We start from the raw sequence: 13,496 nt of genomic DNA, 5'->3' as shown, positions 1-13,496 counted from the left end.
ATTTGGTATGTCCCGTATGGGTTTATGTGTGCAGCTCGAATATTGTCTCTCCATCCTAAAATCCATCTCAGGTGAGGAGAGTCAAAGGTCTCTAGGCATAGGTTGGCTGAATATCGTTTACGTTGCCCAAAATGTGAGTCATCAGATTCAAACAATGACAATGTTTTTTCCTAGTACACTTTATTTATTATAATCTTGTCACATTCATTCACAACATTCATTTTTTTTCAAGTCTAGTATCACATAAAAAAGGAATACCACACATATTTAAACTGATAGAATAACGCAAAAAACGCAAGGAATCCATTAACAATTTGAATGGCAATTCAAATTCAGTTGAAATCAATTAAGTAAAACGAAGACCGCATTGTACATTCAAATTTTTAAGTATCCAAATGAAAGCCTATTTCAAATAGGCATACATTCAACCACCTTCTTGCTGTGTAATATTACGAATAGTGCGGCATAGTTTTATATAAATACAAAGTATAAATGTGATATTGCTCTCTAAAAGTTACATTGTAAGGTTTGTGTAATATAGTTTTAGAGCTTAGATTGTACATTGAACGTTTGAATGAACATCATAAGGCATGGATCTCTCTTTATTAGATTTTGTAATTGTTTCGGCTCATTCCTAAATCCAGTATCACCAAACTTAATTGACTGTGGAAAAGGCACTATTCGCGGTTTTGTAATTTGTCACGTAATGACCGTAGCACCCCCTTGTGGTACAAGCGCTAGCTCTTTATGGTCGTACACAAAGGCAACATTGCCTCTTTAATGTAAATGTTTAACCGAGACTAAGAGGCTTTTTTCAATTAAATGATCAATTCCATATAAATCAATATTAAAATATTATGGTTGTTTAATTACATCCTCATTTGTTTAAAAACAATAATCTATTTTAGTACCATTTTACAGATTAAATGTTGAGATTGCTCCACTCAAAACCATTTTTATATGCAAATTACATTACTACATTAAAGCCTGTCTATTTCTTTTTAAAAAGTGTTACCAATATATACATATTTGATATTACCAAATATTTGATTCAAAGAAATGAGTCACAAATTCTCAGCAAAAGACCTTCCATAAGCGATCACATCTCTTGCTAAATGAAATTACCACATTGCTAGAGAGAATAAACTAAATACACTTCTTCCAAACATCCTTCTACACAATAATCCAGACATTAGCACATACTGACAAGTTATTATGTACAGTTATATGCTGGGATTAAAACCAAGGACAGAACCAGCTTTGATAGCATGTGAACCTTAGCCAAGCCACACAGCTGTGGAGAGAACTATGTTAAACAATATATACAGTATTAAATCTGTCCTTGAAAGGGCTCGGAGACATAACAAAGACCTGTCCTCAGTGGACATAGTCTCTGAAACTCAGCAGAAGGTAGTTCTTCAAGAAGGTGGGGAGGTCCAGTTTGGGGACAACCTTGTGCAGGCGTCCCTCAAGATAGTTCCGTAGTCTGAAGCGGGCCAGATGCTGTAGTGACCGAGGGGTTTGGGTCAGGGCGAACACAGACTCATAGAAACCTTGGTGTTGCTGCGGGAGACAATAATAATAATAATAATAATAATAATAAAACTTTATTTATATAGCACCTTTCATGCAAAAGAATGCAGCTCAAAGTGCTTTGACAATGATGAAGTGGGGTTTGCTAAAACGGCAAACTTATGTATTTCACAATGAGGGTACATCTGTATGAAGAGGCTACATATACTAGGTACTGGGCTTGTTCAGAACTGATTGTAAAATAATGCACTATATAAAATAATATGAGTTAACAATTCAAGTTTCAACATTTTTTCATCTGACGTTATATAACTGGGTTAGTCCAAACATAAAGGATGTCGAAGCTTACCTTGAATACATCAGGTGGGATGGCCTCCGCCCAGGAGTCCGTGATTTTGAGGCGGTCGTATGTGTTCAGGAGAACCTCAATGACACGAGGAGCAGTGCAGCAGCACTTCAGAACCTGAAAGCCCCATTGACAACATGAAGCACTCGAGAGGCCTAAAGGGTCTAATACACCTGAATGCATGAAGTGGAACTCTGCCATATTCAATAGCCTATACAAAGTCTCTTCAGGACTGATATCAACAGCCTTTAGAAAACACAACAGCCAGTGGGGATACTGATTCCTGGCCATCTACTTAAGCATCTGTTTAAGCGGTAAACTGGAAAGACTTAAGTATGTTAACATGGAGATGTTACAAGCCCCTGGCTTTAAAAGGGGCTGCTGCCAGAGTTCAGGATCCATGTCTCGTTCATAGGAGGTGTGGGGGACAAGGGTTTACGTCCGGGGGAAACACGTCGAATAATTAAACACTTGGCAAGACGAACAGATTGGGCCCCCCTCTGGGAGATGCACGAGAAATTTCTGCAATTAGTGCTAATTAATCTCCGATTAACATTTGGCTAATTAGGAATCAGGCAATTTGTCTGACTCAAGTGGCACAAGTGTACAGTATTGCATACTGCCAGCAATACGGAGAATCAAAATCTGGTCTGATCAAAATCTGGTCTGGTCAAAATCTGGTCTGATCAAAATCTGGTCTAGTCAAAATCTGGGCTTGCCTGGTTATGCCTAAATGCCTTCATTTCCACTGGAAAGGATTTGATAGTGATAATTATACTGAAACAGTGCAGTCACTAAGTTTTCTAATTCTAATTCAATCTTACACATTCATTTGTGGAGTCAAGTCCATTCTTTTAGTCAACCTGTTAACACTACTGTCCTAAACTGTAAGCTGTAAATTAATCAATTTGTTGTTTAACAGCAAAACGCTGAACATAAAGGGGTTTGGTAACACTTTCTGATGACTGTTAACATGACGCCCATGTAAGACCTCAAGACAACTGTCACAGGTGTACATAAACATTTCTAAAGGTTTTTAGGTTGTACCAGATTTAATGAAAATAGTTTCAGTTTTATGAAAGTTGCCTTTGTAAAAATGACCATTGTAATGGTCAAGCTGATATAGGCTTACACCTATTTTTGTTTAACACAGGATTAAAGGATTAGACTGACATGGCACATTATAACAACTGCCTTCGGGAGCTATTTCTGGTACATCTCATTATCATTACGCTGAGGATGTGACATGTTCTGACCATCTGACCGTTACTTGGTGCTGGTTCCTTATCTAGCATTATGACAATAAGTCACAGCAAATACAGTGGGGAAAATAAGTATTTGAACCCCTGCCGATTTCGCAAGTTTGGCCACTTGCAAAGAAATGTGTGATCTATAATTGTAATAGTAGGTGTATTTTAACAGTGAGAAACAGAATATCAACAAAAAAATCCAGAAAACTGCATTTTATAACATTTATGACTTAATTTGCATTTGATGCAGAAAATAAGTATTTGAACCCCTAGCAAAACATGACTTAGTACTTGGTGGAATAACCCTTGTTGGCAAGCACAGACATCAGACTTTTCTTGTAGTTGGTCACCAGGTTTACACACATCTCAGGAGGGATTTTGGTCCACTACTCTTTGCAGATGCTCTCCAAATCCTTAAGGTTGCGTTTTCAATGGGAGGGAATGAGGGAATGAGGTTCAAGCCCAATATTCCACATTACATGGCCCCATCCATAGTCCCCTCGATGCAGTGGAGTCGTCCTGTAGCCTTGGCAGAGAAACAGCCCCAAAGCATAATGTTTCCACCTCCATGCTTGACGGTGGGGGTGGTGTCATATTCAGCATTCTTCCCCCTCCAAACGCGGCAAGTCGAGTTGATGCCAAAGAGCTTGATTTTGGTCTCATCTGACCACATCCTGTCTCCCAATCCTCCTTAGAATCATTCAAGTGTTCATTGGCAAACTTCAGACGGCCCTGTACATGTGCTTCCTTGAGCAGGGGGACCTTGCGAGTTCTGCAGTACTTCAAACCATTACGGCGTAGTGTGTTGCCAATGGTTTTCTTGGTGACTGTGGTCCCAGCTGCCTTGAGATCATTCACAAGCTCTCCCTGTGTAGTTCTGGGGTTATTCTGCACCTTTCGGATGATCACCGATACCGCACAAGGGGATATCTTGCGTGGAGCCCCAGACCTAGAGCGATGGACAGTTGTTTGGTGTTGCTTCCATTTACGAATAATCGCACCAATAGTTGTCTGCTTCTCACCAAGCTGCTTGCCGTTGGTTTTGTAACCAATTCCAGCCTTGTGCAGGTCTACAATCTTATCTCTGACGTCCTTGGTCAACTCTTTGGTCTTGCCCATGGTGGTGAGGTTGAAGGTGTGAAGTATGATTCTTTGGACAGGTTTCTTTTATACACGTCACCAGTTGAGATCAGGTGTACCTTGTTAGGCCTAATGAGGACTAATCTGTGTGCTTCTTGGGCACATAACTGGTCATTGGGAGCCAGAATTCTTGCTGTTTGCTTGGGGGTTCAAATACTTATTTTCTGCATCAAATACAAATAAAGTAATGAATGTTATAAAATGCAGTTTTCTGGATTTGTTTGTTGATATTCTATTTCTCACTGTTAAAATACACCTACCATCACAATTATAGATCACACATTTCTTTGCAAGTCGCCAAACTTGCGAAATCGACAGGGGTTCAAATACTTATTTTTCCCACTGTATGTGATAGTAACGGTAAAGCATTAGTAAGTCAACATTAATGACCCTCCTCTCTCTCCTCAGGACCATGACCCTCCTCAGGACCATGACCCCCTCCTCTCTCTCCTCAGGACCATGACCCTCCTCTCTCCTCTCTCTCCTCATCACCATGACCCTCCTCTCCCTCCTCAGGACCATGACCCTCCTCTCTCTCCTCATCACCATGACCCCCTCCTCTCTCTCCTCATCACCATGACCCTCCTCTCTCTCCTCATCACCATGACCCTCCTCTCTCTCCTCAGGACCATGACCCTCCTCTCTCTCCTCAGGACCATGACCCCCTCCTCTCTCTCCTCAGGACCATGACCCTCCTCTCTCTCCTCAGGACCATGACCCTCATCTCTCTCCTCAGGACCATGACCCTCCTCATCTCTCCTCTCTCTCCTCAGGACCATGGCCCTCCTCTCTCTCCTCAGGACCATGACCCTCCTCTCTCTCCTCAGGACCATGACCCTCATCTCTCTCCTCAGGACCATGACCCTCCTCTCTCTCCTCAGGACCATGACCCTCCTCTCTCTCCTCAGGACCATGACCCTCCTCTCTCTCCTCAGGACCATGACCCTCCTCTCTCTCCTCAGGACCATGACCCTCCTCTCTCTCCTCATCACCATGACCCTCCTCCTCTCTCTCCTCAGGACCATGACCCTCCTCTCCCTCCTCAGGACCATGACCCTCCTCTCTCTCCTCATCACCATGACCCTCCTCTCTCTCCTCAGGACCATGACCCCCTCCTCTCTCTCCTCAGGACCATGACCCTCCTCTCTCTCCTCAGGACCATGACCCCCTCCTCTCTCTCCTCATCACCATGACTCTCCTCTCTCTCTCCTCAGGACCATGACCCTCCTCTCTCTCTCCTCAGGACCGTGGCGCAGGGCTCACCTGGGTTAGTGCTCCGGGCCAGACTCGTACCGCTCCGTAGTTGAGTAGCGCCTGCACCACTCTCTCGGGCTCATGCTCTGGCTTGTAGGCCACCTGCTTCAGCACGTAGTGCATGGGCGCATTGCCACCGTAGCACATGTCGTTGACGCTGGCCCCGTGTTGTAGCAGGAGGTCCGTCACGTCCGGGTTTATGTGCTTACAGATCATGTGCAGTGGCGACTGGCGCTGCTGGTCCTGCGTGAGGACGTTGGCCCCGGCCTCCACCAGATGCTGGCACACCTGGTGGTAGCGGCCCAGTTTGGCCTTCTCCTGTGGCACGGAGCAGGCGGCGTTGAGCGGGGACTTGCCCTCGTCGTTGTGGTGCTCCAGGTGAGCCCCGTAGCGCAGGTAGAGTTTGACGTGGTCAGGCAGGCCGTGGCGGCAGGCCACGTGGAGGGGTGTGTCGTCCTCCTCCAGGCTCCGGCCGTTCACCACAGCTCCAAACTGAAGCAGGTGTTTGGCACATCTGGGTTCAGGACAGTAAAGGCGTGGATATGTGTGAACTTGAGGTAGAATGTTATAGTAGAAATGTACTGCAAGTTGATCTAGGAGGGATCTCAGTAACACCCATCATTAGATCATCAAGATTATTAGATCATCAAGGTCCTATGTTTCTCAGTTCAGTCCTTTACTATAACCCCCCCCCCCCAGCCCAGCTAAACCAAGGGTTAATCTTAAAAGTAATAATAATTAATTTCTTTTTTCATACAAAGAATACTGTGTTAGCAAAAGTGCTTATGGTACTGAAAGGGTCCTTCACAGCCCTCACAAAGCCAATACAAGGAAATTAGTTTCTGCTAGATAGATTGCTGAATGTCTATGTTTGTTGACTTATTAATGCTTTACCGTTACTATTACATATTTGCTATGACTGATTGTGACAGTTTTGCATGCACTCACTCGATGGACTCCGGTTCCGTGCACACGTGGAGGGGCATGAGGCCATCCTCGTTCACAGCGTTGGCGTTGGCACCGTAGGACAGCAGCAGCTTGGCACATTCGGGCTGGCATTCCTCACAGGCCTCGTGCAGAGCGGTGGTGCCACCCGGCGCCAGGTCCACACTGGCGCCTCTCAGGAGCAGGTGCTTCAGGCACTCGGTGAAGCCACGCCCAGCTGTGATGTGCAGGGGCGTGGTCAGCTCCTGCTCATAGGTGAGAGACCAGATTCCTGTGAAGAGTTGGAGGGAAGATTATTTCAACTTTTCAAAACAAATGTGTTTTCTTCACTCTCTACCAGCCTCTACCAAAAAAACACAGATTTTAAAACCCTTTTGGCTCTGGCCTTCATAGCCCAGAACACTTGATCTGAACGTTGTTTTTCAAAGGGACTGCTCACACACAGAATGAATCACTTGTTAGAAGATGTTTAAAAGAGAGATCTGTAAAAACCTGACAATTATAATCATGCTTTATCGCTATTTAAACTAAACAGCAGTTAATGAGCATTGTGCCAGATTGTATAGTCACTCGATTGTACATTTTACAAATCTTTAAGCGAACAAACCAAATTTGCCTAAATGTCTAAATGGCCACAAACCTCAGATACAGCATCTCATCTGCTGTCTAATAAACAACATCAAGAAAACGTCTTGTAAAAATAATTAATTTAATTGTAAATGGAAACTTTGTCGATACTTGAAAGCCCTATGGTGCTTACACAAAATACACACATGAAAAAGAAAACCTCGATATCAGTAAACATACTCAGCACTCTGTAGTTAAATCTGTAGTTTTTCCACTCATCAATGTCGCTAGTGTCGTAGACGGCATCAATAAGGTTGGTATACTCGGGGTCATCGATTACACTAATGATGGTAATGTCGTCCCCCACCAGCAGAGCATTCCAGAACTGCAGGATTTCCCCCGTTGCATTAACAGTGGCGATCACATCGTTCCGAAATGATTTGGGTTTGCGGTACTTAATCTTTGGTTCCATCAGCGCTACTAATGAGCCCAGCGTTTTTTTCTTTTCTTTTCTTCAAAAGGTCGGTTTCAGGTTTGTTGGAACCAAGTTCAGCTGTCCTTAAGAACACGTTGTTTGTTGTTTATATGAGATGTCTTTTGACGGGCATCAGCCGCAGTTGTTTCGAACACGTTGTTTGTTGTTTATAGGAGATGTCTTTTGACGGGCATCAGCCGCAGTTGTTTCCTCGTGGTTGTTTTGACGGTCTGCAAGCTGGCGGACAAGGCAGGCTATTTTAAGTGAAGCAGGGTGCAACGTGATATTGCCACTGGCCCAGATACTTCTGAAGGGCAGGAGCAGATCTTTTTTTGCCCCACATCCACGAGCTGCATACTGTGGCAGAAAGAATCAGTATCAATTAAGATTTTTAGTGTCCATTTCATGATAGTTGGTATGATATTTTTGGTTCCATAATTTTCTAAACTTTATTGTCCTTCCCATAATATATAAAGCTACAGTTTAGTGTAAAGTGTAAAGCTGTGTTTTCAAGTAATTTGAAGAAAAAAAAAAACACAAACACAAAGAACAGAAAAAAGTTAAAAACAACACTTTTTAGTGAGCTATATAACACATAAATAGTGTTGTGAAAGAGGCCATGACATAACATCTGGTTAACATCTCAATAGACATTCATCCCATTGCAGGGAAGGGGGCTAGTAACCATTCTCTCCCCGTGTCTCCACACCCCATTTATAGGTGGAACTGCTTAAGTAACTTTTCACTGCACTGAAGTATAATTTTACAAGGCATCCCCCCTCCAATCTCATGTCTCCAAAATGTCAGTTTGTTTGTGGGTAAGGGGGTGTTGAAGTCATAACCAGGTTGCACATGGCATCACTTTGGCCAAGAATCGTTCTGGGTGTATGTTAATTTAAGCTGTAACTCTGGTAAAATATTCCTTTGCAATGGCTTCTCAAAAAAATGAGTTTGGTTATTTTGCTATGATACAACCTAGTGTTGACTGTTGATACTGTGAAGTGCGGGGGGGGGGGGGTAGTGCACTTCCGCATGTGTGTGTGTGTGTGTGAGAGATCCCAGAGTGCAGGGGGGTAGTGCACGTCCGCGTGTGTGTGTGTGTTTGTGTGTGTGTGCGTGTGTGTGTGTGTGTGATGTAATGATCCCAGAGTGCAGGGGGGTAGTGTAAGTGCACGTCCGTGTGTGTGTGTGTGTGTGTGTGTGTGTGTGTGTGTGTGTGTGTGTGTGTGTGTGTGTGATGTAGTGATCCCAGAGTGCTTTGTGAATGCAGCGAGAATGTTAATTAATTATGTTTGATTTTAGAATGTACTTGTGTTTTTTTCATGTTGTGTATTTCTCTAACAATTTGTAGTCTGTGTGATACGTATAGATGTCTGTGTTATGTATCCTGTGTAGTTAGCGTATTTGTCCCCCCTAACCCATTTCGTTATGTTGAGATTGGACCTCCCTTGAGTGTTTTTCCTATTCAGTCTCAGCATTTCCTGTGTGCGTCACAATAAATCTCAGAGAAGCCAAGGAAACCTTGCGCAATGTTCTCAATCTACATTAAATTGGTGTCAGAGGTGGGATATGCATGAGGATGCATACACTAGCAGACGTCAAAGATCTCATCGACCAGCTGCAGTGGGTTGGGACATGTCCGAAGGGCCTTAATGAGGTGGAACCCGGGTGGGTCCCCAACACAAGGACGGCAGGAGGGAGCGGCTGGTGGAGCCAGCAACCCCCACCCTGGACGAGCGAGCAGGAGACAGGGGTCCAGGTCACGCTTGCCCTTGGATGGCAAGCCACTCCAGGTTCTGATGGATCTCTAGTCGGCGAAGCAGGCCAGTTGGCCAGCCAGCAAGGGGGCACTCCAGCGCCACTCTGGCCAGCAAGTGTTCGCTGATGACACCCGTGACAAGCTGATTGCCCACTGCCAGAGCGAGAAGGAGAGCCTGGGAGCCTATGCTGCTGACTTGCGGTAGGGGGGCTACCTGACATTTGATGACAGCAAGCAAGAGGAGCTCGCGGTCGGAGAGCACATCCGGAGGAGGAGGAGCGGTCCAGAGGAGGAGGAGCAGTCCCCAGGCATGAAACATTGAGTGCACCAGGCCGACCTGGAATGGAGTGAGGAGGAGGAAGAGGCAACTCATCAGGTCATGGCAGGGCAGTCTGAGGGATAGAATCGATGCGAGGAACCTCGAACACCATTCCCTCCCTCATACCTGATTGGCTGTAGCTCGGCCAGCCCATGGGCTTCATGTTGACTGCAACCTGGAGGGCGCCCTCTGCTGAGCCTTGGTGGGCACTGCATCTCCCCAGTGCACTGCCCAGGACTGAAGAACCAAGACCGCTGGGCTGGGCAGTCACCAAGGTCCGCATCGTCATCAAGAGGAAAGAAGTCGCTGTAGGTGACGGTCACTAGCCAAGCGGTCCACCATCCGTTCTAGCTGGCCAGCATCTAGGACCCATGCATCATTGGGCTGGATCTGCTGGCTAGGTGGGGGCTACGGTGGATGTGCGGAGCTAAGGTGCTTAGAGCGACTGAAGACGTGCCATGTCCACATCGCCAGTCCAGAGGGTCCCCACACCGCCACTGCCAACTGAGACTGAGACTGTCTGCTGCATCAGTGCTGCCCTCTCCAGAGAGGCCTTCATGCCACCACTGCCACCGAGGTCGTCACAAGCCGAGGGGAGCTGCTGCTGTGCCAGTCAAGAGGGTCCCCACACTGCGACCTTCAGCTGAGACGGAGCCCGCCGCACGGACACAGCATGCTATGGAGAAGCCCACGCATCAAGAAGGTGCCGCACAACTGCTAGAGCTCGCCACACAGAGACCAACAGCTGAGACCAGACAGGCTGTCGATGACCTGCACCAGTGGAGCTGTGAGTGGTTGGAGGAGATCCAGAGAGACCAGCTGTGAGACGGACTTTTTCACAGCCAGAGACATTTCAACTTCAAAGACATGGAGGAGTAGCTGGCTCGGCGGCCAGAGACCTTAAGACTTTGAGATGTATCATCCGGGCTGGCCGGGAAAGTGCTGACAGAGGCTGGGCTTGACAGAAGCGGTCATGCGACACCAGATGCCGAAGGGAGGACTTGGTGCCCGGTGACCAGGTGTGGGTTTACAGTCCTGAGATGAAGAAGGGGGTCTCTCTTAAGCTGGCGAACCAATGGGTCAGGCTATGTATTGTGTTGACTTGTCAGACTTGTGTAGGGTGCAGCTGTTTGGACGGAACCCGAGTGGTGGTTCTCCATCGAGTGTGGCTCGCACCCTACTCTCCCTTGGCTCACCTGGACAGGGGCACAGAGACTGAGACTTTGCCACCTACTTCCATCCTTTCGCCCCAAGCAGCAAAAGCCCACCAGGGGTGCTCTCAGCATCAATGGCAACTTCCCTAGCACTTATGTTGAATGCTGGGGGCAATAGAGTGTGCAAGGGTGCATTTCTGTTTCAGACATCTTCTGTCTTTAGTTCTAGTTAGATACGTGTAGATGTCTGTGTGCTGCATCATGTGTAGTTAGTGTATTTGTCCACCCTTACCCACTGCGTTATGTAGTGATTAGACCTCCCTTGTGTATTGTGTCAGTCACAGTAAATGGCAGCAAAGCCAAAGAAACCTGCGTGTTGTTTCTGTACTGAAAAAAAAACATTACAAAATCTATTAATTATTGTTGATGGATATATAATTAATGATTAATGAACATACAGTCATCCATTTCATAGTTGTTTCCATATTTGTGTTGGTAAATGAGTGTGTCTTAAATTAGCGTGTCTTAAAAGCATAACTAAAAAATAATCTGTGTTAGTTGACAATTTATAGTTGCCATGACACCCAAAGAGTTGCAGGTGAGAGGATCTATTTGATATGAATGTTATGGCAGCCTATTCTGCTACAGCTCAGAGCACCTAGGTTTAAGTTATTTAGTATGCCATGTGGTTTAAACTTATTAATTTGTAAAAGGTTTTACAGGTGTGTTGTTAGCAATACAAGCTATGTATCTCTATGGAAGCTGCACTTCTGTATGGAGATGGCATCCCATTCCCTTTGAGGGTGTCTGTAGCTGTTTGTTTGTTAATTTCCTTTCAAAATACTGGAATCTAAAACTTGGAAATGTCATGTGAAGTATCAACGATTTAGTTTATTTTTAAACATTGAGTGAAATACTGTGTGGAAATTCGGGCATAATCATGCCTGTTATAGCAGGATTGTAAAATAATTCAGAAACAAAGCTATCTGTGTAGAAGCATAGCACAGTTTAGCATTTTTTAGCTCTCAATAACCCATTGGTACAAGTGCAATATATGATCCTCTTGAGCCACCATAGTATTCCTTTCCATAAAGTATTCCTTTCCAATGCCTGGATTCATAGGACTGGATTATGAGTTATAAGATAACTAAGTTAAGATAAGTATAAGTTATTAATAAGATAAGATAAGTTATTAAGAGTTGGGGAGTAACTAGTTACATGTAACACAGTTACGTAATTAAATTACAAAATAAAAGATTTGAATCAATTACAGTTTCTGTGAAAAGATATGTAATTAAATTACAGTTACTAATCAAAATGTTGGTGATAACCAAGGGGTTACATCCAAATATATTCTTTTCAGTGAAAAGCTTTCAAATGTATATGTAGAATATAACATTCATTCTGTTGCTTTACGTCTTTTTGCAATTTAGACAGGCTCCATTCTTTTGGCAGTATGCACCTCTTGTCTGCCAATCAAAAAGTAATCAAATGTAATAAGTCATATTACTTTGATGAAGAAATTTAAATAGTTACATTACTTATTGCATCTTTAACTGGGTTACTAATTACCTATTACATTTCAAAAGTAACCCAACCCTGATTATAACTGGCTTTGCATTTTGTATCTCTTCTCTACCACTGTAGAGCTACGAACAACCAAGCAAGTGCAGATCATCTTGGTCCATGAGCTAACCTGATAAGCACAGCATAGAAGTTTGGACTCCTCCATAAGGCTAACCTGATGAGCACACCATAGAGGTTTTGACTCCTCCATAAGGCTAACCTGATGAGCACACCATAGAGGTTTTGACTCCTCCAGAAGCTGCATTAAACCAACATGATGGAAAGCCACATGCCTCAGTTTAGGACCTGATTAGAACACCAACAGCTTAATAACACTGACAAAGCACCCATCTTTTTTGCTTTTGTATCTAAAGATAGAAGGTAAAGGTCCGGTATTTAGCAGACTGAAAGAGACACTTCCCCATGCCAAGCACATGTAAATACAAACGCAAGCACTCACCTCTCTCTTTCACCCAGAGCATGTCTCCTCCTTGGGGCTGGATCACCAGATTGGCTGGAGCTCCTTTAGAGAACAGTTGGCGCACAGCTTCCAGGTCCCCAGTATACAGGGCATTCTGGACCACCGGGTCTTGACAAATCAGAGCCCGTGGCTGAGAAGGTCCACGACTCGATGCCACGCTTCTCTCTCTCATTTCCTTCTTTAAAAAGTAGCTGCTAGCTCCAGGAGTGGCCAGACGTTTCTGGTTCTGTTGCCTCTCCAGCAGCTCCTTGTCCCGCTCCATTGAGCGCAGGGCGGTGGGGCTGAAGACGAAACTTCCCTGTGACATCTTGTGTCAGCGTGCAGGGGGTCAGCCTCGGAGCGTATGTGTTGACAGGCCTCTTACTCTGGGAGGAGCGCTTGAGGAGTTTGAGGCTTGCTTGTTTTGCTAGTGATTTCAGAAAGTCTACAGTGACCAGCGCTGCTGATTCACTTGCGGAGTGTGTTTTGACATTCAATACGAGCCGTCCTCTGCAACGGTGCTGTGAGGCTATTTTTAAGAGTCACACGCTCACTACATTCCAATGCTGCTTTCTCATACACAGCCGTGGCCTGTTATAGTGCCCTGACTCCAGACACACATTCAAAAATGAGAAAAGACTTTTTTTTCTTTTCATTTCATTCACATGGTATTGGAAAGATCTCTCTGTGAGTTTGTCCACACGGTTACTTTCCTCATGCATTGATAC

At 44.8% G+C, this 13,496-nt stretch overlaps 1 protein-coding gene across 1 annotated transcript; it reads right to left on the bottom strand.

Moving 5' to 3' along the window:
* Positions 1-163: 163 nt before the first annotated feature.
* asb10 (ankyrin repeat and SOCS box containing 10) lies at positions 164-13,262 on the bottom strand. The gene is made up of 5 exons (XM_012817563.3): positions 12,769-13,262; positions 6,472-6,739; positions 5,533-6,037; positions 1,883-1,996; positions 164-1,563 (listed from the first exon to the last, which is right to left on the bottom strand). The coding sequence occupies exons 1-5, from the start codon at positions 13,094-13,096 to the stop codon at positions 1,378-1,380; spliced, it is 1,401 nt and encodes a 466-aa protein (XP_012673017.2). The 5' UTR covers positions 13,097-13,262; the 3' UTR covers positions 164-1,377.
* Between the last annotated feature and the right edge of the window lie 234 nt (positions 13,263-13,496).

The sequence above is a fragment of the Clupea harengus genome, chromosome 25 (genome assembly GCF_900700415.2).
Source record: "Clupea harengus chromosome 25, Ch_v2.0.2, whole genome shotgun sequence".
Taxonomy (NCBI): domain Eukaryota; kingdom Metazoa; phylum Chordata; class Actinopteri; order Clupeiformes; family Clupeidae; genus Clupea; species Clupea harengus.
This window is presented reverse-complemented; position numbering and strand designations above follow the sequence as displayed.